This window comes from Talpa occidentalis, unplaced genomic scaffold, assembly GCF_014898055.3.
Source record: "Talpa occidentalis isolate TD23 unplaced genomic scaffold, MPIMG_talOcc4v2.1 talOcc4.3, whole genome shotgun sequence".
Taxonomy (NCBI): Eukaryota; Metazoa; Chordata; class Mammalia; order Eulipotyphla; family Talpidae; genus Talpa; species Talpa occidentalis.
Window position 1 is genome coordinate 151,477,615 of NW_023603184.1, and position 27,150 is coordinate 151,504,764.

Genomic DNA, 27,150 nt, shown 5'->3' on the forward strand with positions numbered 1-27,150 from the left:
ATCCGGACACCTGAGTCCAGAAGGCTCTTCCAGTGCGCACCAGCCAGGGGCCTTCCAGGCCTCAGTTTACCCATCTGCCTCACGGGGGCAGCGGCACCGGCCCTGGGGGACGCTGCAGGGGCCAGCGCAGGTGGGCCAGGCCAGGTCCGGGTGTGGCTGCTCCCTCCTGGCGGCTCCAGGACTCCGGGAAACAGCCTTGGGCAACAGCCGTCCTTGTCTCCATGGCAACAGCGTTCCTCAGTCCCCGCGGCAACAGCGCCCGCACTCCCTTTTCCAGGGAAACCAGCCCTCAGCGTCCCGGTTACCACAGCAACTCTTGGGTTCTGTTTGCTCCGAGGTCCTCACCCCAAGGGGCAGCTGGGTGCCGCTGGCCAGAGCAGGTGTGTGCAGCCAGCCGGCTCTCCCAGGGCCCCGGTGGCCATGAGTTCCGCCCCCAGCGAGCCTGGTGATGGGCACCCGGCTGAGAGGCCCCAGCTGGGGCTGGACACCGTGATCCAGGTCAGTGCCCCCTGCCCCCCCCCGCACCGGGAGTACCCGAGCACCTGGGAGGGAAGGGACCTGCAGAGGCCACACCTGCACCAAGGGCTGTCCCGGCGCCCACGTGGTCAGCCCCGCGCACACAGTTGGCGCCCGCACCTCGGTGGCCAGGGTGGAAGCCCTGTCCAGCGCCCGCTCCTCTGTGGCCGCCTGGGCACGGGCGCGAGGTGGCCACCGCCTCTGCGGCCACTGTGGGTCCTGCCTCCGCTCAGTCTGGCTTCCAGCCCTAGCTGTTCCTCTGGCCCCTCTCCCCAAGCAGGGGACTGTCCCCAAGCCCCCTCCCCTCCACCCCTACTTCCCAGAGCCAGCCCTGCGTCCACCCCGGCCCACCCCACTGACCCCGGGATGCCCGGGAACCTAACGCTGCCGACTCGGCTGTTCATCAGCTCGGCCATCACACTCGGCCTGCTGCCAGGCAGCCTGGCCCACAGCAGGTCACCGCGAGGAGCCTGTCAGCCTGGCCCTCGGGCCGGGCGCTGGACACCACGGCGGAGCCACATGCGGCACCTCATCGTGTGCAGGCTGCAGGGTGGGGGGCTGTGAGCCCCAAGGCTGGCTGAATCCCACCACTCACCTCCCGCCCGCCCCAGCCAGGGGTCACCAGCCCCTCTGGATGCGGGAAAACCAGGTTCCAGGGCGGAAGCCTGTGGCTATGGTTACGGGGTGGCTTGGGGGAGAAACCGGCCTGATGCTGAGGCTCAGTGCTGGGCAACAGTCTGCCCCCAAATGGCCGCTGCTGTGGGACACCAGCACGGGGAGGTCATGGGCGGCGCCCTCCGCCAGGGCCTGGGGCTGCGGCTGTGACTCGCCCTCTGTCTCCCCACACCTGTCATTCCCACCCCGCATGCCAGCGGCCAGTCGGCGCCACCAGACGCCCAGGCTGGCCCAGATGGGGCGGGGCGCCCTCGGGCTGCACAGTGAGACGGAGGGGGGGCCCCATCCCCCCACCCAGAGCAGGCCGCAGCTAGCGCTCCCTGCACCCCTCCACCTCCCAGGCCCGCCCAGGGCTGCTGCTGAAGGAGCAGGGGCTGGGGGAGGCCCAGGGGCCCCTATAAAGCTGTGGGATGGAGCCCCCACCTTCCTGAGGGCCTCAGGGGTGGTTGAGGGACTCTTTCTAGAAAAATACGGTCAGGTCGTCAGCTTTCGAGGTTGTCTGTCGGTTGTCAACTTTCAACGTTATTGGCAAAGGTTGCGCTGACACCTCCCGTCTTTGACATGGGGGTGCTGGAGCCGGGGTGCCCACCCCGCCTGGGTTGGGGTTCGGGGGCTTGAGGTGTAGAGGGGGGGCGAGACTGGGGGCAGGGGCGGGCGGGCCATGGCGGGTGGAGGGGGCTGGCCCGAGCTGGGGGGCTCCCGCTCAGAGCGCCTGGCCTGCCCCGGCCCTCCCGCTGCCCGCCCCCGGCACCTCGGGCAGCCGCCCCGCAGCCCGGCCTTGCAGATCCCTGGTGTCCACAGCCCGCTGTCCCGTCAGGCCGTGTCCGCGTGCCCACGGGGGCCGGGCCGTCACCCACGCCCTCCTCTGGGAAGGGCCTCCGGGGACTGGCCCCTGCTCTGCTGGGCTCGTCTCTGCCGCTGACTTGACTTTAAGCGTCGGCGGAGTCGGCCCCCCTCCCCCCGGCAGTGTCCAGCTGCGTCGATGGCCCCTCTCCACCCTCGGGGGCGTCTTGGCCGTGTGTCCATCCCTGCTTGCGGTGCCTCCGGCACAGAGCGCGCCCTGTTTCTCTGAAAGACGCGGCCAGCTCACGCTCAGGGCCGCACGCTCCTGGAGAGGCCTCCTGGGTGGTGGGGGCCCCGGCGCCTGCCCGGGTCGCTGGCCCAGGGGCCACCTTCTCCTGCCGCCGTCACTGCTGACCCCCAGCATGTGTGCACGCGCGTGTGCCTGAGGCAGTGCAAGCCTGCGCCCTCGTGTGCGCACAGAGGACCGAGCGCGCACGCCTTGCGGGCGTTGCCCGTGTGTGCGGCGTGTGCGCGCTGGAGGGTGGGTGTTGCACACGTGGGGGGTACACGTGGAGGCTGCGGCTGTGGGCGTGTGTGCATGTGTGGGTGCCTGGGTATGCGCACGTGGAGGTGTGCGTGTCGGGGTGCAGGGGGTGCAGGGGGTGCATGGGGGGTGCCCACGTGTGTGCCGCCCTCTCCCCACACCACCTCAAGGAGGGGCCTGCGCCCGGGCCCGGCCCACTGGCCCTGGGGGAGGGGGGGACAGCCGTCCCTCTGGGTCCTCAGAGCCCCCAGCGGGGGGGGGGGCTGTCTGCGCAGCGAGGGTGCAGTGACCGCCCCCAGGAGAGGCCGGGCCCGCGCCGGCCACCGCCCTCCAGGCCTCCCCAGGACAGGACGGGAGCGCGGCCCCACCCTCTCCCCCAGCCCCATCCCGAGGCGCCGGGGCTCCACGGCCGGGCCCTGCCTCTCGCGTCCTCCCTCTGCCCCCACGGCCCCCCAGACCCCTGCGCCCTCCCCTCCCGCCTCCCGCGCCTGCAGCGCCCCCGGGGCACGGGGCGTCGAGGGGCGCGGCCTCTGGGTCCGGGGCGCCCCCCTGCCGCGCCCCAGGCCCTCCCGCCTGCGCTGGGGGGGCGCGGGTCCGAGCGGGGCGGGGCGGGGCGGGGCGCAGGGCGGGCGGGACGACGCGGGGCGGGGGGGGGGGGGGGGGGGTCTTTGGGGAAACTGACGCCGCCTCGCGGGCCGCGGGGCGGGGCCGCGGGGAGGGGCCGGCGGCGCGGGGGCCGGGCCGCGGGGGCGGCTCTGGCCCGGGAGGGGCCCCTCCGAGCGCGAGGGGTCGGCCGCCCTCCGCTCCCGCCGGGGCGGGGGTGCGGGAGGGCCCGGGGGTCGGGCTGGGAGGGCGCGGCGGGACGGGGCTGTCCTCCCCCGAGGCCCGGCTGGGAGGCGGACCGGGGCGTCGGGGCCGCGGGGAGGGGCGGGCCCCGAGGGGGGCGAGCAGCGTCCAGCACGTGGTTCCGGTTTCAGTCCCAGCCCGGGAGGCGGGCGGGACCCTGGCTGGTCCCTGGAGAGGCGCCGGGAATGGACATCGCCACCGGGACCCCAGGGAAGCCCCCGGCTCCCTTGAACGCTTTGCTCTTTCCGTGGGGGGCACCTGTGAACTGCCCCCGGGCCCCAGCGCCGAGGCCTCCGCGGGCTTGGAGTGGCCCTCGGCTGCGGTTCAGACTGAGGCCCGCGTCCTCCCCACCATGGGCACCGCAGTCCAGCCTGTGCCCCCGGGGCACCCCCAGGCCACCCCCAGTCACCCCCCCGCTATGGGGCCAAGGCTCCCAGGGCCACAGCAGAGCCTAGGGTGACCCCCGGAGACCCCAAGACCTGCATCTGGGCCCCAAGACTTCCACGCCCACACTCTTCCCGGCAGGACAGAGTCTCCACCCTCCCCTGCCCTTCAGCCCCCCAGGGGAGCCGGCCCCGGCCAGAGACAGCCCCAACCTGCCGCCTGCCTGGAGCCCGGGGTCCTGCGGGGCCAGCTGGCCTGCTGCAAAGGGAGATGCTGCTGACCCCGACCCAATGCTGGGCTCTGAGCCGGCCCCACCCGCCCCGCCAACCTCCGGAGCCTGCTGCCTGTCAGGGGGGCCCGGAGGGGGCCCCAAGAGCCAGAGGTGGGGCACTGCCTGTAGCACCCCTGGGGGCCGACCTAAGATGGCCCCCAGCCTCTGCAGGGTCCAGGCAGCACAGCCCCCCACTCTCCGCCAGCATCCACAGGGTCCAGGCGGCACAGCCCCCCAGGCCGGCATCCAGGGGTCCAGGCGGCACAGTCCCCCGCCCCAGCTGTCCTCCCGACAGGCCTGCTCTCATGTCTGCTCATGGTGCAGAGGCGCCAGGGGCAGAAATCGTCGAGGTGGGGAGACTGAGGGAGGGGCCTGGGGACCTGGCCTCATGAGTCCTCTCCAGCCGCCTTGCATGCAGCCCCCCCACCCTGGGGCCAGTCACTGGGTGCCCAGCAGCTCCAGGCGTCTCGGGTGTTTTCCAGAGGCTGGAGGACACGGTGCTGGGCCCCTCGGCCAGCAGAGAGGACCGGGCGCTGACCGTGCGAGGGGCGGGGTGGCAGGCCTCACCCACTCCTGTGCCCGCCCGCATCCGCGAGATCGTGGCCAGCAGCCTGCAGGAAGAGCCCCCCCGAGGTGAGCGAGGGGCCGAGCCTCACACCCTGACTGCCGGCCCCAGCCTGGCCCCAGCGTGACGGGCACAGCCCCCTCCCTCGTGGCAGCCCCACAGGTCTCAGGTTGTGGCCTCGGGGTGCACCGGCCACAGGCCCCTGCGTGTCTGCCACCTCCCAGCCCTGCCTTCACCCCTGCTGCTTACTCCTTGGGTGGCGTCTCAGGGGCACAGATGCTGGGGCCCCTGCGCCCCCTCACCCGGCCCCGCAGCCCCCGCTACTCCGTGCCCCACAGGGAAGCAGGAGCCAGCAGCCACCTTGGCCAGCGCGGCCCGGGAGGAGAACGAGCTGCTGCAGGAGGCGCTGGCCCGCCTGGAGGACCTGTTGGCCCAGGCGGGCACCGAGCGGGATGAGCTGACCAGCAGGTACCACGCAACCAGCGATCGGGTGAGTGGCCGTGTGCACCGGCAGCCTGGCTTGGGTGGGTGGTGCCTGGTGGGACGTGAGGTGACAGCGGCCAGGGACAGTCACAGCCCCCTCCGGCAGCCAGGGGAAACTGAGGCAGGGGGGCGCAGGCCGGAGCCCCTTCCTGTGGGCAGCACGGCTGGCCCCACTTCCCACGAGGAGACTGAGGCACAGCGGGGCCCAGAGAGCCCGGCCTCGTCTCCCCTCGGCCCTCTGACACGGCAGCCGTGCCCAGCGCTGAGCACCCCTCAGCAGCCGGCCCCACCGGTCCCCTTGACCCCGGCGGCCGCGTGAGCGGGGGTGGTGGCGAGGCCCGGAACAGGCACCAGAGCCCCTGCAGGATGGCGAGCCCCAGCCCCAGCCTGCGCCCTGCCACCCCCGGGCAGCGCCCCAGCCCCAGCAGAGGGGCCAGGGCGACCTCCTGAACGTCCCAGCCCTGCCTGGCCTCCTCTCGCGCTGGCCCCACTGACCTCCCCCATCCCAGTGCCCCGGCCACCGCCCGGCCTGTGCCCTGTGCGGGCCCCCGGAGCTGGTGCTTTGGCCAGCACATTGGAGTGGTCCTGGCACCTCCTTCCCACAAGCCCCGGCCCTACCAGGCCCCAGCAGAGCAGGGAGGGGACGTGGCCACTGGGCAGGCAGGGCGCAGCCCACCTGAGGGTGTGCACTGGCACTGGGGGGCGGCAGAGTGGTGTCCAGGGCGGCTGGGTGGGGGTGGCGGTGGCTGGGCAGGCTCTGGGCCGGCCGGCGGGTGGGGGGCAGTCATGCGGGCCTGCTCCCCCAGCTGCAGGCCCAGCTGCAGACGGCCGAGGCGCGGCTGCGGCGGTCGGAGCTGGAGCACAGCATGGACCTGGAGGAGGTGCTGGGCCGGCTGGAGGCCGCCGAGCAGAGGTGAGGCCGGCAGGCGTGGTCAGCGCCTCGGAGGCGTGCCGGGAACCCCTGTGCCGGGGACCAGCCCCTCCCCAAAGCAGCCGGAGTGTAGCGGGCGTCCATGAGGGCTCTGGGGCCCTCTGGGGCCTGCAGACCCGGGAGCCCCACCCTCCCTCTGACCTGCTGCGGGCCCAGGTCCCCACTTCTCGGGCCGAGGGGGACACGCCGGGCTGGCCCTGCAAGCCCCCGTCCTTGGGTACAGGTGCCCGCAGGGTGGGGGCTCCCTGGCCCTGCTCTCCAGAGTGCCGCCCCCAGGCCCCCAGCCTCTCGGCCGGTGCCCCGGGCGCTGCTGCGGCCTCCCAGGCTGGCGTGGCCTCAGCGAGCCCAGATGCCCCCATCACACCCACCGGCCCCAGCCCCCCGCCCGTCGGCTTCCAGCCGCCGCGACGCCCTGCATGGGCCATTGCATTCACCCCAGCCCCGGACACGGGCCCCGAGGGTGAAGGCCCCCAGCCTGCGCCATCACAGGCCAAGGGGCTTGGGCCTTTTCTGGAAGCTTCCCGAGTTCGTCCTCAGGACTCTGGGCACTGGGGGTCTAGGCCTATGCCGGGTGGAGAAACGCGCCCCTCACAGCAGGGCCTCGCAGTCCCTCACAGCCCCCGCCCCTCCCGCTCTCTCAGGGCTCACCTCTGCACCCCGGCTGGCGGCGGGGCCGGCGGTGTCTCAGGAAGGGGGAGTGGGCCCGGGGCGGCCAGGGGACCGCGGGGGTGACCACTGCCCACGCCCCCAGGAGCGCCGGGCTCTCCCAGGTGAACACGCTGCTGCGGGAGCAGCTGGAGCACATGAGGACGGCCAACGACGCGCTGGCCCGGGAGCTGGGCGCCACCACGGCCAGCGTGCTGCAGCTGCGGGCCGCGCTGGGCGGCCGGGCGGAGCGAGAGGTGCCCACCCAGCGTCTGTGTCCGGGGGGTGTCCACTCCGCTTCCTCCTGGGGGCAAGGCCGCTGGCCGCCAGCCCCTCCACGCCCCCGCTCGGCTTGGCCCAGGCGGTCTGTGGAGCAGGGGGCCCACTCGCAGGACAAGACCCTGAGGCCAGCGCGGGGAGCAGAGCGAGGGCAAAGGGCCCAGTCCTGGGGCTGGCCGCCCCCTCTTGGCCAGGGGAGGGTCTGGGCTGGAGTCTGGGCAGACCAGAGGGCGGGGACCCCTGGCAAGCAGGTCCCGGGCTGTTTCCCTCGGCCCGCCCCCTCGAGGCTCAGCGCTCCTGCAGTGGCCTCGGCTGGAGGGAGATGCACCTCCGGGCCCGGGTCCCTAGGGGCGGCCCCCCGGGCTCGGGGCCAGGTCTGGCGGCTGGAGGGGCCCGAGAGACGTGCGGTCCCCCCCACACCTTCGGACACCCGTCAGGGCAGCGCCCCACCCACCTGGGCAGGGCTCCTGGCCAGAGCACCCCACACCTTGTCCTCGGTCAGCACCTGCCCCTGCCCCCGCCAGACACCTGGGGTGCCTTGCCGACCCCCAAAAAGGAGCTGGGGCTCTCCAGCTCATGGGGTCAGGCCCCAGAGGGGCGGGGAGCCCTTTCAGGCCCCACTTCTGCCTGCAGACCCTGCCCTGCGGACATGTGATGTGTGTAGCGTGTAGCATGTGATGTGCGGGTAGCGAGTGGCATGTGACACGTGGGGCATGCGTAGTGTATGTCGTGTGATGTGTGTGGTGTGTGAAGCGTGTGGCATGTGTGGCTGCTGTGGGGCATCGGGGGCAGGTGCTTGGGCAAAGACTGGGAAGGATGCATGGACACGCGATCCTGTGGGCTCCGGCTCGGAACCGCCCTCCTCGACCCCCCCAGCTCCAGGCACCCCCAGCCCCGCCCCGTCCACCCCGCCAGCGATGCCCATGGTGGCTCCTGCTGTGTCCAGTAGAGTGGCAGGCTGGCCCTGTGGCCTGGCGGGCACCTCAGGGCTTGCCCAGCACTGGCCCGGCCAGAGGTCCAGCTTCCAGGCAGCCCTGAAGGGGGGAGCGGCAGGGGAGTTGCCGGGTGGTGGCCCTGACCCCCGGCAGCGGGCGTCCTCGGGCAGGGCCCCCATGCTGTCCGCAGGCGCGGGATGGCATGTTTAGCAGACGGGCAAGGCCGGGACGGGCGGGCACAGGGCGGCGTGGGGCGGCCTCGCGCGCGTGGACATAGCCCGGCTTCCAGGCGCAGCGCGTGGCCCGGCCCCAGGACGTGCCCCTCCTCTGGAGGCAGGTGGCCGCACTCCGTGCACACCTGGCTGAGCTGCGGGCGGCCACTGACAGGTGAGAGCCAGCGCCCGCGAGGGGCAGGCCTGCCCGGACGCCCCAGCCCTCCCGGCCCCGAGGCGCGGCCCCAGGGCCCTGAGTTGGCGCAGCAGCAGCAGCAGCAGCAGCGGCCGCCGCCATTTCCCGGGGGGCGGCTCAGAGGGCGAGGACAGCCGAGGGCCCAGCCCCCCGCCCCCCCGCCCGGCCCTGCCCTGTCCGCCCTGCCCCCCGCCCGCCCGCCTCCTGGCCCGGGCGGCTGGTCCTGAGGCCCAGGGGCGCTGTCTCCAGGGGCCTCGCGGACATGCGGGCGGACGCGGCCCGCACGGCCCGGCGCCTGCGCTCGGCCTGCCTGCGCCTGGACCGGAACCTGCGGCTGACCGCCGGCCGGGACGCCGAGAGGGCGGCGCTGCAGGCCAGGTGGGTGCGGGGGCCCGCCCGGCGGCTGGGGTGCGCCCCCGAGCGCGCTCCGGGCGGGAAGCACGAGGCCCGGCGGGGCGGGGCGGGGCGGGGCCCAGCGGCGGCCTCGCGGGCAGGCGAAGGCCGGAGGGGCGCCCGGAACCGGCGCGGGCCGGCATCGCGGGCCGCCCCAGAGGAGGCCCGGGCCGGCGGGGCGGGCGGGTCTCCCGGGCCGCCGGGTCTCCCGGGCCGCCGGGCCTCGCTGGGGCGCAGGGGCCCCCGGAGAACGAGCGGCGCGGGCGGGGGGTCAGCGCCCCACCCCGTCGCGGCCCGGGCCCTGCGCAGCGGGAGGGGGGGCTGCCCGGCGGGGCCCGCGCTCAGCCCCCCGCCGCCCGCCGCCCGCCCCCCAGGCTGTCGGAGCAGACGCTGCGGGGGGCGGCGCTCGCGGCCGAGGCCAAGGAGAAGGCGCGCGCCGTCGCCTCCCTCCGGACCGGGCTGCAGCGGCTGGTGAGCGGGCCGGGGCGCCGCGGGCGGGCGCAGGGGTCGGGCAGGACGCGGACAATCGCCGCAGCGCCTGGACGGCCGCCCCGAGCGCTGGCCTGGGGGCGGGGCCTGAGGCGGGGCGGGGCCTGGGGCGGGGCTGGCGGGGCGGGGCCTGGTGGGCGGGGCGGGGCGGGGGGGGGCCTGGGGCGGGGCCTGGTGGGCGGGCCCAGCGGGTAGGGGCCGAGCCCCCTGTGCTCTGACCGCAGCCCCCGACCCTCTCTGCACCCTAAGGTGGCCTGGGCAGACGCTGGGTGCCTGGAGCCGGTGTGGGGCGGCAGCGCTGAGGGCCAGGAGGCGCAGGGCCCCGCCTCCCAGGGCGAGATCTGGCCGCAGCCCTGCTGCCTGGACACCCCGGACCCTGCGCTGAGAGCCGTGCAGGCCGCCCTGGCACGGCGGCGTCGAAGGGAGCAGGTTGGTGGCCACAGCCATGGGAACTGAGGCAAAGCCGTGGATGTAGGGGCCTTTGGGGTCCCCAGGGGCTGGCCACTGGGTTTCCACAGACCTGTCCCCGCACCCCGAGCCCGGGGAGGCTCCCGCTTAGATGCACCCTCTCTGGGGGCAGCCAGAGCCCTGGCTGGCCTTTGTGGTCAGACCTGCCAGGCTGAGGGCCTCGCCTGCTCCCACCCCAGGAGCTGGGCCTGCAGCTGGAGGCCTCCCAGGCGGAGGTGGCTGGGCTCCGGGAACAGCTGGCCCAGAGCCAGCAGGAGCTGCAGGCTGCGCAGCGGCACCTGCAAGAGGGAGCACAGGAGCAGGAGGACCTGCTGGACCAGCTGGAGGCTCAAGGCCAGGAGGCCCAGCGATGCAGGGCGGCCAGCGAGCTTTCGGGAAGGTGAGCCTGACATCCAGCCTGGCCGCTGTAGGCCGGGTGGGGGGGAGGACGAGGCTGCCTCCCCTGGCCCCCACATGCACACACGCAGAGCCATCCACCTGGGCCTGTGGGCTGCGCTTCCTGGGTCACCTCCCAGAGCCAGGCCGAGGGCGCCGGGCCGCAGGCATCTCCTCCCTTCACATGGAGCTGTGAGCCCGAGCCCCCACCGTCCACCAGGGCCGGTCCCCAGCGCAGGCTGAGCTGCTGTGCAGGACTTGGCCGGTGCTGGAGAGTGTGGGGGACAGGCTGGGGCACTCAGGGAGGCTGGAGCCTCTGTCAGGCTGATGGCTGTGGAGGGGGCTCGGGCTGGGCTCTTGGGCCGGGCAGGTAGCACAGGCAGGTGCAGAGCTGGGCCATGGGGTCCTCCCTCCCTGCCTTCTAGCCGAGGACTGGCTGAGCATGGCCCCTGGCACGGAGGGCCAGACTTGGCTCACCAGGAGGGAGACGGGGTTTCAGGGGTTCCCATGGGGCTGTGGGGCAGGCAAAGAGAACCCAGTCACCCCCACAGCAGCAGCGGGCCTGGGTCCCAGGAACAGACGCTCTGTCCCTCTGCCTGCCTGAGCAGCCTCCCAGCCTGGCCCTTCCCCCCCACCAAGGCTCTGCTGCCCCTGGGGGGTCGCTGGCCACCCTGCCCCACCCCACCTGGCCCTGCCAACAAACCTCGGGCTCCCAGGGAGCGGCGGGCCCTGGAGCTGGCACTGGGGGAGCTGCGGGGGAAGGCGGAGGCCGCAGACGCAGAGACCCGGCGGCTGGAGGCCGAGAAGGCAGCGCTGGAGGGGAGCCTGAGCCGGGCAGCCACCCAGAGGCAGGAGCTGGAGCAGCGGGGTGCGCAGGGCCGCCGGGAGCTGAAGGCTAGGTGAGCAGGCGGGACATGGCGGGTGTGACCGAGGACAGCGCCCCTGCACTGCCCCTCAGCGTGCAGCCCCGCGGGGCGCCGGGTGAGGGCTCCCCAGACTGGGCCGGCGCCCGCAGCGGCCCACCTGACACCTGGCCTGCACGGCCCACCCCTGGCCGGGCTGCAGACATGGGAACTGTGTAGGGCCCCGCCCAAGGCGGCCTCACCCCGCTCCCTCGGGCCCCAGCCAGGGGCGCCTGGTGCAGCTGGAGGAGAAGGTGTCGGGGCTCAAGGAGGAGCTGGTGGCCGCCCGGGAGGCGCTGAGTGCTGCGCGGCTGCAGGGGGACGTGCTGGAGAGCGAGAGGGACAGTCTTCAGAGCGCCCTGGCCCGGGTACACCCCCCGCCCCTCACCCCCGGGGTCTCGGGCCAGCCCAGAACCCCCACCCGGCTAGCCCATCCTCAGCGACCCTTCCACCCACCCCCTCGCCGCCCATGGTGCCAGGGACACTGTCCACCCTGGGCCTGTCCCCCACTGGGGCACGGCCCTCACCCGGGCACCCCGGCCACCCATCCAGAGGCCCTCCCTGGTGTGCCCACGGGGGTGACCACTGCACCCCTGCGCCCCAGGCTGAGTCCAGCAAGGCCGACCTGGAGCTGCTGGTGACCAGGCTGAAGGCGGAGGGGGCGGGGCAGCGGGACTCCCTGGCCAAGATGGCGGCGCTGATGGAGGGGCTGGCGCAGGACAAGGGCGCCCTGGACCAACTGGTCCTGGAGGTGAGGCCAGGCCCCCACCCCGCCCCTCGCCCTCCCTTCCCCAGCCCCGCTGGGGCGGGGCCATGCCCTGGGCAGGGGGCCTAGGGGGCGGGCGGGGGTGGGGCCTGTGGATGGGGCGGGGCCTGCTGGTGGGGCGGGGCCTGCAGGTGGGGCGGGCCTGGAGCGGGCCCTGGGTGGGGCGGGGCGGGGGCGGGGGGCGGGGCTGGGGCGGGGCCCTGGGTGGGGCGGGGCCTTGGGGCGGGGCTGGGACAGGGCTGGGGTGGGGGCCTGGGTGGGGCGGGGCGGGGGCGGGGCCCTGAGTGGGCGGGGGCGGGGCCCGGGGCGGGGGGCGGGGCCTGGCGCGGGGTCAGCTCTGTGCAGCTGGAGCAGGAGCGGGCCGAGCTGCAGGAGCAGCGGAAGGTGCTGGAGCAGGAGCGGGCGGGCGCCCGGGAGCGGCTGGCCCTGGCGGAGCAGCGGCTGGAGCTGGCGCAGGAGGAGCGCGCCGGCCTGCAGCGGGCCTGTGGGCGCCTGGAAGAGCAGCTGGAGCGGCTGGAGGGGCAGGCGGCCCGGCTGCGAGGGGACAGGACGCAGCTGCAGGAGCAGGTGCACCAGGTGAGGGGCGGCTCCCGAGGCCCTTGGAGCTGGGAGCTCGTGGGCGGCCTGGCCTGGCCTGGCCACTGCGGTGCTGGTGGCCCCCGCCACTGCCGGGGCGCAGGGGTGCAGGACGGGTTGAGGGCATGAGACTGCAGGACAAGAGTTCAGGGTGCAGGGGTGCTGGGGCCACCCTGGACTGGCTTGTCTGCATGAGAACTGGAGTGTGGAGCTGCAGGCCGGAGACCTCTCTCCTGCCATGAGCCACGGGCCCTGGGCTCTGGTGCTGGGGTGGGTGCTGGGAAAGGGAAAACCCACGGGCCACCTCTCGCGGCTCTGGCTTTTCCGTGTTCATTACGTTCTTTTTATCTCATGTCGGTTCTGAGGTGGAGCCGCGAGCTGCCTCCGCCTCCTGGGCAGACCGACCCGGTCCACTAAAGTGCATCCGTAGCCCCAGGGTCCGGGGTGTGGGGGGGCCTCTGACCTGCGCTCCGTGTGGATGTTCTGTCTGATGCTCTCTCTGACACGCTTGGAAATGCTGACCCCATGGAAGTGTCAGGGTCAGTGTGCACAGGTGACTGTGAGGCTCTCATGGCCTTGCAGGAGGGTCTGCTCGGGTGCTGGCGGTGCAGGTAGGTGGTCCTCAAGGCTGCGGCCAGTGGCCCCCAGCTGGGCCTTGGTTTCTTTGGGGAGCTTTCATGCTGCAGCTGCCGCAGAGCCCGTGAGAGGTGGCCCGTGGCGGATGAGAGAAATTGGATGCCCGCGGCGGACAGACACACAGGGGAATGTGCTGACCCACGAGAGGTCGGCGAGGCGTGGGCACGTGGCAGGCGCGTCAGGGCCGGTGGCCAGCACACGCAGCCGGAGCCGGGGAGGTGGCGAGCAGGGGTCTGGGCTCCGGGTGACAATGTGTGTGGTCAGGCTTCCCCAGGCAGAGGTGCCCAGAGGACACGGGCAGGCGTCACGCTGCATCTCAGCAAGGTGCTGGGGTCATCAGCCTCCACCCTGGGGGCCCAGCTTCTGTGCCAAGGCTGCAAGGCAGCGAGTGCTCTGAGCAAGGAGTCACGACGCCTGTCTCTCTCCTCCACACGACCTCCCTCCCTGGCAGCCTGGGGGGCACGCTCGGGTGGATGGGCCTGGGTTTCTGGACACCCTGTGCGAGCGTCAGCACCAGCCGCCCCCGCCACTCTGGGGCTGCCTCTGCCGCACTTCCTGCCCCCGCGGCCCAGCCATGGGTCCCGCTGAGAAGGGCCGCTGGCTGCTTCGCTGGCGTGCTGCGTGGGTGACCTTCCCCGGGGGCCGGAGTGGACCTGTGTCTTACAGTCTCCCCCGTGCCCCCGGCCACTCCCCAGAGTCGCCCTTCTCCCCTCACCCCGCCTCTCCCCTCCCCAGGTCACCTGCAAGAACCAGGCGCTGGAGGAGCAGCTGGCACAGAGCCTGCGGGACCAGGAGGCCCAGGGGGCCGCCCTGCACAGCGCCCTGCAGGAGAGGGAGGCCTGGTCGGAGGAGCGGGCACAGCTGCTGGCCTGGCAGGAGACCCTGGAGCAGCAGGGCCAGCTCTCAGCCCAAGAGGCGGTGGAGCTCAGGTGCGCACCCCCCACCCCCCAGCATGGCCGGGAGCCCCCAGGTGAAGGGCGGAGCAGGCGAGTGTGAGGCCCAGGGGGCTGTGAGCAGCAGCACGGTGCTGGGGCCTGGGTTGCAGCGGCCCTGGGTCGGCTCCGGAGAGAGGCGGCGGGTGCCGGTGGGGGCCCAGACCAGCAGGAGGGTGCCGCCGTCTGCTCGTGCATCTGAGTAGTTCGGGGTGTCATGGCTTCAGGCAAGGCTGGATGAGGCCCTCCCACTGTGCCCACAGACCTGCCTCTCCCTTCTCAGTGCCCAGCCCTATGTGCTTCCCCCGGCGCAGAGCAAGGCTGGCGGAGGCCACACACCCAGAGCTGTGGCTGCTGGCCTCTTGCGTCCCTGCCATCCTGGGCCCGTCCTGGGGAGGCCGGGGCCCCACAGCAGGCCGGGGAGCAGGCTGGGGCTGGGGCTGGGCCCTGGGTGGGGGCAGGGACTGGGTGCCCTGTGGCCCCGGGGGACACCCAGACGCCGCTGGTTCCTGCCCTGGCCCTGGTGTCCTTTTCAGGGACTTGGGAGTATGTTTGTAGGAAGATTTTTCTCCTGAAATTACAGAATCTGAGGGCTGTGAGGAAAGCAAGGCTCCAGGGTCCTAGGACTTCTTCACACATGTTGCCTCTGCCAGGAGAGTTGCAGAGAACCTGCCCTAGCTGCTCTGGGGGCCCTGCCCACTGTCCCCTCCCAGGCCGGTACTCAGGTGCCAGGGGTGGGGCTGGGTCCCCTCCAGGTTTTGCTGCTGTGTCTCAGAGGCCGTGGCCTGGTGGCCTGGGGGCGCTGGTGGCCTGGGGCTGTTGGTAGCCTGAGGCTGTTGGTGGCCTGGGGGTGCTGGTGGCGAGTCCGTGCATGTGGCTGGGCCAGGAATGTTCTCTCGGTGTGTCCCCAGCTGGGACAGAGCGCGGAGGTTGGAAATGACCTGGGCTGCTGGGCAGTGCTGGCCGGGCTGGACGAGACGGGCCTTCTGCGGCTGTGTGGGTAGCCGGGCTAGGGGGCGGGACTGTGTGCAAGCCGAGCAGCCCGCATAGAAGGTGTCGGGGCCCCCCACGACAAAGGATACAGCGAGTGTCGCCCCCAGAAAAAGGTGGCGCCTTCTCTGAAGCCTTCTGCCTTGGGGCTGGGGCCAGCTCAGCTGCGCCCCTCAGGGCCCCGCGGCCTTTCTCCTGTGCGTCCCAGACCCCACCCTGGCCTGGAACTGCTGCTGCAGACCTCCACACTGCACCCTGAGACCTGGCCCCCCCGTCGCACCCACCTGCCCCACAACCCCTCTGCCCCGCTGTCCCCTGCTGCAGGACCTGCCCCCTCCGCCCCCCGCTCCAGGTCCCGCCAAGCGGCCACAGCCACACGGAGCGAGGCCGCCAGTGCCCCGGCCTCCCGTTTTCTCTGCTAGTGGCGGTGGCATTGCTTGCCCGGCCCAGGCGCCGACTGGCGGGGGTGGCGGGAGGGGTCTCTGCACTCACTGGCAGCCCCCATGGTGCAGCTCTCGCATTGCGCGGCTCGTGGTCTTGCCAGCTGGTGGGGTCCTCCCGCATGAGCCCTCAGGTGCTCCCATCGCGCCCACCCTGCCTGCCGGCCTTGGTGGCCTACTGGGCTCCTAACCCCCACTGCGGCGTGTCCACTGTTTGCATAGCTCTGAGCCGGTCAGTTGTTTGCTTCCACTTTGCCTGTCAGTCGGTGACCGCCTGCGCCTCTCCCCGGGGGTCAAGACCCAGTAGTGAGACGCCCCTCAGCCTCTGGCCGGCCAGCTGGGCCTGCAGGGCTATGCCCGTCCCCCGGTGGCTCATGGCTGCTGGACGACTCTCCGCAGGGCCGAGAGGGAGTCTCTGGAAAGCAGCCTCTTTGAGGCCCAGCAGCTGGTCACACAGCTGCAGGCGCAGCGGGAGCAGCTGGCAGGGGAGGCCGAGAGCGCCCAGCTTGCCCGGCAGGCCCTGCAAGGTGACCGGGGACCCCGCACCGCTGGAGGGCCCAAGAGAGCTCTGTCCCCACCCCGGGGTCCTCTCCCAGCTCTAGGGTCCCAGCCCTGCCTAGTGCTCACGTGGCTGAATGAATGACATCCACCCTCGTCGCGGGGGGTGCCCCGGTGCAGCTCCGCGCCCTGGCCTGGGGGAGGGGCTCAAGACATGCCCGCTGGTGAGGCCAGGGGCCGCCCTCCCCAGGGGCCTGCACCATGGAGCTGCACGTGACCGGCCAGCCCCTCACGCACCTGCCCCGGCACAGCGGAGCTGGCCCAGCTGAGGAGCACCTGGGAGGCCCAGGAGCCGGCGCTGCGGCGGGACGTGAGGCGGCTGCAGCGGCAGGTGACACAGCTGGAGCGGGACCGGCAGCTGGCCCTGGATAGCCAGGCGCTGGCCCACCACGAGGCCCTGGCCCACCTGCAGAGCGAGAAGGTCTGCGCCTGGCCCAACCCCTGCGTCCCAGGCCTCACGGCACAGAGGGGGCACGGAGGGGGCATGGAGGGGGCATGGAGGGGCACAGGGCCGCCAGAGAACTGGGGACACTGCAGCCAACGCCCCCACCCCGCCCAGGATGCCCTGAGCCTGTCCCTGGCAGAAGAGAAGGAAGCGGCGGCACGCCGGCTGGCGCGGGACAAAGAGCTGGTGGCGGAGAGCGCGGCCGTGAGTGGGGCCCTGCGGGAGGAGATCTGGGGCCTGAGGCAGGAGCGGGACCAGGTGATGGCCGGACCCCGAGGCTCAGGCCCCCCCGGGGGACATGGGGAGGGCAGGGCGGGCAGCCTGGGAGGAAAGAGCCAAAGCGAAGCCAAGTCAAGGTAAAGGCCACGGCCGCCTCTGCGGGTCTCGCAGCGGCTGCTCTCCCATGGCCCTCCGCGTCCCCCGCACGCCCCAGGCCGGAAGCCAGCGCGGCCTCTTCGCACGTCCCTGCTCCCGCGCCCCCGTAGGCCGCCTCCCTGACCCCGACCCCTCCCCAGGTCCCCCATCGCGGTGGTTCCCCGTCACAATGGGGCCGGAGCCTGGGCTGTCCCCTGCCCGGGGACCACCCCGTCACATGCTCAGCATCTAGAACCCCGGAGCCTGCTCCACGGGCCCCGGTGTCGGTGTGGCCGAGGGAGCACGGCCCGCTCCCCCAGCCCATGAGTGCAGCGGTGCCCTCCCGCGGGCTGCAGGTGTCCCCAGGGCCCAGGACAAAGGCCAGACCAACCCTCGGCCCCCACGGCCCCGGAGGGCGCTGTCACCACCTGTAGCCGCGGAAGCTGCGGTCATGGGCACACTCTGGCCTGCTGTCCCGCCGGCCCGGCCATGCCAGGGCGTCCCCTGGGGGCCCTCGCCTCGGCGCCGCAGCTATGTCCTGGGCGGGATGGGGCGGGGCTGGACCTGGAGCCTGCTCTGGCCTGGGGCTGGGGGTACCGCTGCCAGGCCGGCCCTCCCAGGATGGACCCGCCCAGGGCTCGGGCGTGGGGTCCTGCCTGAGCGCGGCCGTGCCGCAGCCGCAGGAGCCGAGTGGACAGGGGCTGCCCACAACCGGCCACCATGCCCCTGAAGCCGCCCCTGACAGCGGTGACCACCCCCAGGCTGCTGTCAGTGCCCTGAGCGCAGAGCTGAGGGCCCTGCAGGCCCAGTTTGAGGACGCCATCGCGGCCCACGAGAGAGAGACCGCGGCCCTGCGGGGAGAGCTCCAGGCCGCAGGCGCTGAGCGGAGCACCCTGGGGAGAGAGGTGAGGGGCAGGGCAGGCCGCGGGGCGGGCACTGGGGCAGGTGAGGCCACGGGCTGCCCCGCGGAGGCCGAGGGGAAGAAGGTCAGCCGGTGGAGGGGCTGGCCGAGGCCCGGGGCAGACACAGGCCCAGGAGCCACGTGACGGTCCCGGGGGACAGGCTGGGCAGGGGAGGGGAGGCCGGGCAGGCCGCGCCAGGGAGGTGTTTGGGAGGTGGAGCTGACAGGATGGGGCCTGGGGAGGGGAGGGCGCGGGCAGGGCCGGGGGAGCGGGAGGCCGGCTGGGCGGGGGGCCAAGGCTGGCAGGGCGGCCGCCGGGCGCCGGGGTGGCCGCGGGGAGAGGGAGGAGAGCGTGATTTAACGTGACAGGCTGTTTACTTTGGCCCCGAGAGAAAGGGCTCCTTTCAGCACGCTCGAGGCCGGTGGTGAGGGTGGGGCGGGGGGCTGGCTCGGGGGGCGCAGGGTGGGGGGCACTCAGCCCCGGAGCAGCCGGGTTCTTGCAGAGATGGTTCCCAGAAAGCAGAGGCGCCCCCAGGTCAAGGGACCCTAGGAAGGAGAGGTCCCCAGAGTGGAGAGGGGGCCCAGAAAGAAGGGTCCCCCAAAGAGAGGATCCCCAGAAAGGAGAGGGGGAGGCTTCGGGCTGAGGCGTGAGGGGAGCAGCTGGCCCTTCCCCGCCCAGGCCGGCCGGGTCGCCATGGACACCGAACGTGCTCACCTCCATGGGTCCAGCCTGGCCTGAGGCAAACACCCAGCACACGCCCTTGCACACAGAGCCCCCCCGCACACACACGTGTGCACACCCTCACCTGTGCACACCCATGAGCACACACCAAAGCGCACATGTGAGCAGCACGTGCACGCCACGCCACACCGCCCTGCACATGTGTGAGCAGCCGTGGGCACGTGACAGACACGCAAGCAGAGCACGTGTGACATGGGCCACACAGCAGGCTGAGCACACGCGTGCACCGACCACATGTGCTGGACGCACGCGTGCACAGACCGTGCACTGGGCATGTGTGTGCACTGACCACACTGGGCACACGTGCACACACCACACACACACACACGTGTGCACACACCACATGCACTGGGCGCACACATAGCATGCACAGAGGCCCCAACCAGCACCCTGGCCCGGCCATGCCCAGCCCAGAGGGCGGTTCACACGCCTCCTGCAGAGAAAGCGCCGGCACACGTCGCGCTCTGGCCAGAGGCCCTGAAAGGCCGGTTGTTCTCACGGCCGGGGGCCCTTCCTGGGGTGTTTGCTTGTTTTCATCTTCTCTGCCTGGAAATGAAAACAGCCTCCTGGTGACGGATCGGCCCTCGCTGGTCCCTGACCCCGGCGCGTTTCTGCTGAGCTCGGTGGAAAGTGCTCCCATGTGTGGGGGTGGGGTGGGGCTGGCGGCGGGCGGACCCCGGGGCCAGCAGGCCCAGGCCTGGACAGCATCCCGTGCAATCGCCAGCCAAGAGAGCTGGGCCCCCCTCCCGCCCCTGCCTGCGCCCTGCCCGAGCCCCACGGGCTGAGTCCCACCTGGGAGTGCCACGGGGGCTGGGAGGCCTCGCCCCGCCCAGCAGCCCCACTGGTGGACTGGGCGCCTTGCGGTGGCTGCCCCCCATTTCCTCAGGCCCCCCAGGGCTGAGCCCTGCCTGAAGGTGCCTCATGTCCCAGGGCAGGGACGCTGGCTCAGCTGCTGGGCCCCCCATGCTCCACAGCCCACCCACGGGACCCCTGGTGCAGGGCCGTGCCCCGGGGTGCCCTGCATGGTAGGGCCCTGAGTCCCCACGCCAGCCCAGAGGCCCAGGACGCGGCCCTGCACCCTGCCGCGTGGCCAACTCCCGGAGCGGGTGGGCGGACGCACAGCATCACCCAGCGGCTCTAGAGTGCCCCGAGCAGCCTCCAGGGGCAGCTGCTCTGTCCCAGCCTCCGGGAGCCGGCGCAGAGTAGCCAGCAGCCTGGCCCGAGCGCCCTGGTGCTGCTGGGAGACCGAGGACGCTGGCGACAAGACACCCCCACCCCAGAGGGACATGGGCCTGGGAGGGACATGGGCCCGGCTGCTGCCCACAGCAGGGGTCCCGTCCAGGTGCCACATGCTGGGAGGCAGGGCACTGGGGCAGCAGCTGGGGCGTCGGGCAGGGCACACTTGGGGGGAGCCCCTGCGCAATAGCGGCCAGATCCCCGGAACCAGGCCAGGCCCATGTGTCACCTGCCAGGGCCCTGGGACCAGCCTCCTGGGCAGCCCAGCAGCCTTGGTGGCAGCAGGACAGTGACCCCAGCTGGCTGGGCCGGACAAGTGCTGCTCCAAGCACTGGGACCCGGGGCTGGGCCTTGTCTGCCGGGGGGGCCATGGGCCCTGGTACTGTCCCTGGCTAGACAAGCCTCTGCCCCCACCCAGGCCACGACACTGCGGGCCCAGCTGGACGAGGCCCAGGAGGGTCTGGCCACGCTGCGCCAGGAGCTCCAGAGCCGCACGGAGAGCTGTGAGGGGCTGCGCAGGGAGGCCCTGGAGGCCCGCCGAGCGCTGGCCGACGAGGCCCGGGAGAAGGGCGTGCTGCAGAGGTCGAACACGGAGCTGCGGGCTGCCCTGCGCAGGGCCGAGCAGGACAAGGCCAGGTGCGCCCCGCCACAGGCCAGCGGGGAATGGGAGTGGCCCTGTCTGTCCCTGCCCTCGGGGAGCACCCACCCCAGGCACACGGCCCCAAGGGGCCAGCAGGAGGTGGCCAAGGGGCCTACCGGGGGACCAGGGAGGGCTGGCCGGCTGCAGTGGGGCCACGTGAGTGCTGGACACCGGCATCGGGAGAGGGCCCTGTCCCAGCCGCCACCGCCCAGTTTCAGGCGCTCCAAGGAGGAGAAGGCACAGAAGGCCCTGGTGCTGGAGGAGGCCTTTGCCATGGCCCAGATGGAGGCCAGCGAGCTGCGGGCCGGCCTGCGGGAGGCGGAGCAGGCCCGGGGGGCCGCCCACCGCGAGCTGCAGGAGCTGCAGAGGCAGGTGAGGCACCCGCCCGTGCCAGGCTCCCAGATCCTCCAACCCCGCTCATGCCCGGCACCCATGGAGTCCCGTGTCCGCAGGCCTGGCCCCACCACGCCCCCACCCTGGGACAGGCCTGGCAGACCACAGCTGACCCTGTGGCCACCAAGGCTGGGCGCCGGTGGCTGGACAGTGGTGGGGCCTGTTGGAGAGGGCCCTGGGGTGCCTTCTGTGCCACTGCTGGCCACCAGTTGGGGCGCCCGCGTGCCAGACCCTGGGCTCCCCCCGCATGGCCACTGGGCACCAGCTCCTCCGTCACATCCTAAAGCTCCCCACGTCACTCAGGGCTGGCGCCCCATGGAGGATGCCGCTGCCACAGCTGTGGGGGCTGTGCTGCCCTTTGTCAAGCTCCCAGGTCTGAGGGCTGGCCAGCCGCCCCCAGGGGACAGGCCTGTGCAGTCTTGCGGGTGTCTGGCATCACCCCCAGCCCCCCCAGCAAAGCGGCAGGGAAGGTCCTAGTACCTTCCTTTTCAGATGCGCCCTAAGGCACATCTGGAAGGTCCCAGGGCATCTCCAGCATGCCACGCCGGGCCAGCCCCGGGAGAGGCAGGTGTGTCTCCCGGCCGCCGGTGTCAGCCTGACTGTACGGGTCTGGGGTGCCACATGTTCCCCAAAATGGCTTGGCCTGCACAGCCTGCACGGGAGGCCACCTCCGGGACCGTGTGCAGAAGCAGGGCCGAGGCTGCACGAGCCTGACCCTGCCCGCCCGCCAGGTGCAGGCCCAGGAGGCCGAGAACCAGAGGGTGCGCCGAGAGATGCTGCGGGAGGCGGCCGAGGCAGGGGTGGCCCACGAGGCCGCCCAGAAGGAGGTAGGAGCCGGATGCATGGCCAGGAGGCCGGGCCAGGTCTGGGTGCCCCAGGGGGCTGGGCACTGGGCCTGTCTGTCTGCCCACCCCCTGGGGTGGCCACACCCAGGCTCCCAGCCATGAGCAAATTCAGCTGTGCACCCCCCCCACCCCATCTCCGGCCCAGTCTGGTTGAGGGAGGGTCTGCACACGCCCCCACGCCCCGCCCCATCTGCACTCAGGGCACACTCGTCCGGCCTGCGCCTCGGACCAGCCTGGCAGCACCTGGGTCTGGGGGCAGGCCGCATGTGGGGAGGGGGGCAGCGGGAGGGGCGGCCTGTCTGGCTGGGGGCCCGGGGTCCTTCCCCGCCTGCCCCCGGAGGCCAGGCCTGGGCTGCGGGCTTTGCGTGAGGAGGTGGGGCCTGTCCCTGGGCGCTCCCCAGGTGCTGAGGCTGCAGCAGGAACTGGCTGAGGCTGCGGCTCGAGAGCAGCAGCTGGAGGAGCGTGTCCGCGAGAGCCAGGGCGCCGAGGGCAGCCTGCGGGCCGAGCTGCATGGCGTCACTGGGCGGCTGCAGCAGGCCAGCGATGCGGCTGCCCGCCTGCAGGCCCGCCTGGATGGGGCCGGCCTCCGGGCGCGCGGCCTGGAGCAAGAACTGGCCCAGGCCCAGGGTGCCCGGCGCCATGCGGAGACCCAGCTGGGCCGGCTGTGGTCCACGCTGCGCTGCGGCCTGGGGCTGAGGGGACAGAGCCCCTCGGCATCCCCAGAGCGGCCCGGCTCCCCTACCCAAGGTCAGTGTGCTCAGGCCCCCGCCACCTCCCCACCCTGGCCCCCCAGACCAGCCGGGCTGTGCTGGGAGCCTGCGCTCCCCCAGCCTCCCCGTGGGATCCGCACAGGGGAGGGGGCGGCCCGTGGCCCCTCAGCCATCACCATCCGCAGGCCTGGAGGGCTCCCCCGGTCACGCCATGCAGCGGAGCGCCAGCCCCCACAAACGGTCCCGCTCGCCGCCCCGAGGACGTGTGCTGGCCGCTGCAGACCTGGGCCCCGAGGTGGACGTGGCCGCAGTGCAGGACGCCCTGAGGGATGTGGTGCAGGAGCTGCGGGACGCCCGGCAGGAGCGGGTAAGGGGCCAGGTCCCAGCCGCCCACACCACTGCCCGCTGTCTGCCCCGCTGCAGACCGGACCCCACCGCCCTCTGGAGAGCCCGGCCCCCAGCGCCTGACCCTGCCCCGCCCCTGCCTGGCCCGCCCTCCCCTGGGGCTGCCCACTGACCCCAGTCCTTCTGCCCAGGATGACAGGCGCGTCCAGGAGGCCGCCCTGCGCAGCCGGCTGAGCCTGGCAGAGAGCGAGCGTGCGCGTGCCCAGAGCCGCCAGGCGCAGCTGGAGCGGGCGCTGGAGGCGGCCCAGGAAGGTGACCGCCACATCCCGGCCTGCCCCCTGCGCTCTGGGCTCCTCCTCCCCTGCCCGCTGGCCAGGCCTCGGGAACCTGACTTCCAGAGCGAGGGGCAGGAGGAGCAGGGGTGGGGGACAAGAGAGCCCAGCGCCCCTCTGCCGGGCGAGGGCCCAGATATACCACCCCCTCGCCCGCAGCGCGGCGCCAGGCGGAGGACGGGACGCGCCGCGCCGAGGCCGCCCAGGCCCTGCGGGAGGAGGCACTGCGGAGGCTGGACCGGGAGCGCCTGGCCAGCGCGCGGGCGGCCGCCCAGGACAGGAGGAAGCTCCAGGTGGGGCTGAGCCCCGGGCCGTCTTGGAGGCAGAGGCTGGAGTGGCCGGGGAGGGGGGCGGCGGCGGGGTCTCCCAGGAGCCTGCGCCCGCGGGTGCCAGTGACTCCGGGCACTCTGGGGTCCCTGGGCCAGCAGCTCCGGGAGGCCCCTGGTCCCGGCGCGGACACTCCCCAGAGGCGGTCAGTGGCGCCACTGCCTGTCGCCCAGGGCCCGTGAGGGCTGCCCCGGCTCCGGCCCCACCACGCGGCGACCGCGGTCTGGGCCTGGGCCTCGGTGTTTCTTCCCGCCGGACACTTCACCCCTCTGGGCGGCCTCCCTGCCCCCCATTCCCCTCTCCTGCCCCTCCGGGAATCTCCCCCTCGTGACCCATTTCTCCTCGTGGGCGAGGAGGGCGCGAGAGCATGAGGCCCGCGGCCCGTCTCCCGCCCTGGGTCGGCGCCCCCGTTCCTCGCGCCCCTGCGCTGTGAGCCCCGCGCGCTGCCTCTGACGGCAGGTGACAGTGTCCCCCGGCACCCAGCCTGGAGCCCCGTCCCGGGCCTCGCGCGCCTGCCCACAGCCCCGGCGCCCCCCTGCTCGGCTCTGGCCGCAGCAGCCAGTTCCCGCGCGTGCGCCCACGGCTGGTCTCCCCTTCCCGGGGGACGCGGTGGGGTCCCCGGAGGGGCTGGTCTCAGGAGTGGAGAGGGGCCCGGGGCAGGGCCGGGCCCAGGGGGAGCAGGAGCCCGGGGCTCAAGGAGTGGGATGGGGTGCGGGCCTCAGCCCTCCGCTGCCTGCACCTCCACGCACGCGGCCGGAGCCACCCCGGGGCCCGGGCCTCCCGGGGGGCCGTGCCCGCTCCCGCCCTTTGCCTGCCTGGGTGGGGGGCAGCCTGGAGCCAGGGGCGTGTGGCTGTGGGGTCATCACCCCGCTCTGGGCCAGCAGCCCCAGCGCCCTCGGCCTCCGGCTTGGAGGGGCTTCCCGGTCCCTGAGACCCGCGGTCACTGCGGGGGGCTTGTGGGCAGGGGCTCGGGCCAGGCCTTCTGCCGGGCAGGGCGTGTCCAGGGCGGGGCCTGCGGCCACCACGCACCCCCTCGCCCCCCCCGCGGCCCTCCCCCGCACGGTCACAGACGCCAAAGTGTTTGTCAAGAGAGAGTTAATTAAAAACATATTTTTCTAATTAACTGGTGGGCCGGGCTGTGCAAACAACACGATTCTTGTTTGAGGACAGCCCCTCCCCGTTTCCAGGGTGATCTGGGGCTGCAGCGGCCCCCAAGGCCAGGCGCCCCCAGCCCCCGCCTAGGTCACCCCACCGGCCCGTGCCCGGGCACAGCCTCGTGGCCAGGGGTCTCTGAGACCCCCACTCTGGCCAGGCCCCCGACGCCTCAGGCCCCGGCCGCATGCACACTCGCGACCGTGCAGAGGCCTCAGTTTCACAAGGCGGGAGCCCCCACCCTCCCCACAGCAGCCCCCCAACCCAGGGAATGGCGGGCGAGCCCTGGGGTGGAGGCTCCTGCTCTGGGTGGGCCCCGACTGTCTCACGTCCCCAAGGCCCACGCCTGGCCCTGCACCCCGCTCCGTTCTGGGGGGCTCTGCTGGCTGGTCTGTGGGCCCCGGGCCTCGCCAGGGGCTGCGTGTGGCTGCGCGGGCCTCGTCTGTCTGTCTGCTCCAGGGAGACAGGCTGATGGCGCCTTTAAGGGCCTGGGATTGCCAAGGACATTTGAAAGAACTGGGACTCAATGACGCGGCCGGCGGCTGGAGCCGTCAGGTGGGCACCAGGTGGACAGAGGCTGCAGGGCAGGCAGGGGCCAGGGCCCGGTGCCACGTGAGGCCTTGCAGCGGCCTGTCCGGTGACCGGCGGGCCCTGACCTCAATGGCGCCGAGGGTGCGTGGGCAGCAGGGTCCAGGCCTCCTGGGAGCAGAGGGCGCGCCTCGCACGAGGGGCCGGCTCGGGCCCCGCTCCCGGGAGTCACCTCCTGGGCTGGCTGTCAGCCCCCCATGTCCCAGGCAGGCCCAGGCCCCCAGACGCCCCGTTCAGCTGAGGAGGACGTGGGCCTGGAGAGGGAGTGACCGGATAGTGGGGGCCAGCGAAGGGCAGTGTCACGGGACAGCCTGGGGTCAGGATGGGGCCACAGGCCCCAGCAGCTCGGACAGTCACGTAGCGTAGCCGCTGGCTGGCGTGTCCGCACAGGGCCACCTGCCCCCCACCTGGGAGGACCAGCCAACGGGCACGGTCAGCAGGGTCCTGCTGCTGCTCCAGGGGCCGAGGCGGTGCTGGGGCGGCCCTCATGATGCTGGGGGAGGGGCGCTAATGAGTTCCAGGAGGTCAGCAGCAGGCCGCAGCCCACAGCCCTTTATTGCCGTCCCAGGAGGGGAAACCCGGATGTGGCCGCTTGTTTGCTTTGGATCTCGCCTTTCTGGGCTTGAACGCACTTCTAGGGTCCAGCTGGGTTTTTTAAAGAAACAGGCTCCCTCCTCTCGGTCCCGGGAAGAGCAGGCCTGGTTGTCGTCCAGCGGGCGGCCAACACCGTGGTGGGGACTAAGGCGCCACCCCTCTGGCCCCCAGGGAAGGGGGAGGCGGGCAAGGCAGACTGGACTCTGAGCCCCGCCCCACTCCTGCTGCTGCCCACCAGGTCTGGGGAGGGGACCGGCCACAGCAAGGGGCCCCACCCTGGTGTCCAGCTGCTTATCCTCGGGGCCCTGTTGGTCACCTGGCCCTTGAGCCCAGCTCGCTGGCCCTGCCCGTGCAGGCCGGTGGGGCGGGGTCCCGGCTCCGGGATTGGGGACGGCACTGCCACAGGCCCTGCTGGTGCCCAGCCGGCGGTGGGTGAGGCCAGCGGGCGCCCCCAGGCCCTGCACCCCCACCCGTGGCTCCCTGCCCGCACACATCCCACGGGACACCCTGTGGCTCCTGCCACCTCAGCCCTGCGACCTCCTGGGCCCCCCGCGAGGGTGGGGACAGGCACTGCGGGGCCGGGAGAGCCGCAGGTAGAGCAGCACTGCGGGGCGGCCAGACGCCAGTTCTGGGCCCCCAGCCCAGGTGGGGCGGCGGGTAGCCGAGTCCCGAGGGCAGCCTGTGCCTCTGTCTCGCGCAGGCGGGAGGGACGGGGCACTCCCCGCACCGTGGCGGCCAGCACCAGGTTCCTGTCCCGGAGAGGGCCCGGGTGCGGGCGCCTGGCCGCCGCCTGTCCAACGGAGCGCGGCACAGGGCAGAGATGGCCGGTGCAGCGGCGGGAGGGGCCGATGGGGGCTCGGGGCTGGGAGAGGCGGTCCCCGAGCGGCCAGCAGCGTGGCACCGTCTCCCCCCAGGCCCAGATGGCCGAGCTGGTGCAGGCCCACACCCAGCAGCTCCGAGAGCTGGCCGCCCAGCACCAGCAGGACCTGGCCGCGGAGGCAGAGAGGCTGCGGGAGCCCCGAGAGCAGGCCCACAGCAGGCGGGCGGACGCACCTGAGGAGCAGGTGGGGCGGGGCCCATGGGTGGCGGGCGGGGCTGGGGCTGCCCAGCAGGACTCGTGTTGTGCCCGGACCTGGGCCCTCACGTCCCCCTCCGGGTGCGGCCTCGTGCTGTGGGGGCAGGGCCCGGACCCTCTCCACAAGGAGGCCCTGGGGTTGTGCAGGCAGCGTCACCGGGTGGTGGCCCCCACTGTCCTTCCACGGGGGGGACCAGGACGCAGCGAAGTGTGGCACCCTGGGCTTCACCTGTGTCGCACACGTGTGCACTGCTCACACAGACAAGGGTGAGTGCTGCTGCATACATGCCACCCCCGTGTGCACGCGCCCACTCGCGTGCAGACAGCCCGAGCCCACCCACACGTGCAGACAGCCTGAAACCGCGCACACGCCCACACTCACGCAGACGGCCCTGAGGCATGGAGCCTGCTTGGCCAGCCCCCTACACAAGGTCTCCCCCGCGGCCCGAGGCTGAGTGTGCTGCTGGTCAGGGCCCTAGGCAGGGTAGGGCCCCCTCTGCTGCCCGAGCCTGGCCGCCTGGGGCCGTCGGAGCCACCCGCACGCTCCTGGGGCCTGCGTGTGCCCGGAGACCCACCCACACCGCCCTGTCCCCAGGTGGCCAGGCCGGAGGAGCAAAAGGACCCAGCAGCGCCGCGGCGGCAGCGAGCCCCCGGGGCCGGGCCTTCCGGGCCCAGCCATGA

General features: G+C 73.0%; 1 protein-coding gene across 1 annotated transcript; it reads left to right on the forward strand.

Moving 5' to 3' along the window:
- Window positions 1–420: 420 nt before the first annotated feature.
- CROCC2 (ciliary rootlet coiled-coil, rootletin family member 2) lies at window positions 421–27,150 on the forward strand. The gene is made up of 30 exons (XM_037522187.1): window positions 421–498; window positions 4,502–4,652; window positions 4,923–5,074; window positions 5,874–5,980; window positions 6,750–6,930; window positions 8,153–8,244; window positions 8,515–8,643; window positions 9,033–9,129; window positions 9,397–9,576; window positions 9,795–9,994; window positions 10,707–10,889; window positions 11,116–11,260; window positions 11,497–11,643; window positions 12,004–12,234; window positions 13,606–13,799; window positions 15,632–15,759; window positions 16,042–16,211; window positions 16,350–16,493; window positions 17,210–17,494; window positions 19,887–20,104; window positions 20,321–20,480; window positions 21,233–21,328; window positions 21,748–22,107; window positions 22,199–22,423; window positions 22,593–22,713; window positions 22,893–23,026; window positions 25,923–25,987; window positions 26,095–26,458; window positions 26,667–26,736; window positions 27,065–27,150. Exons 1-30 carry the CDS (start codon window positions 421–423, stop codon window positions 27,148–27,150), a joined length of 4,893 nt encoding a protein of 1,630 aa, XP_037378084.1.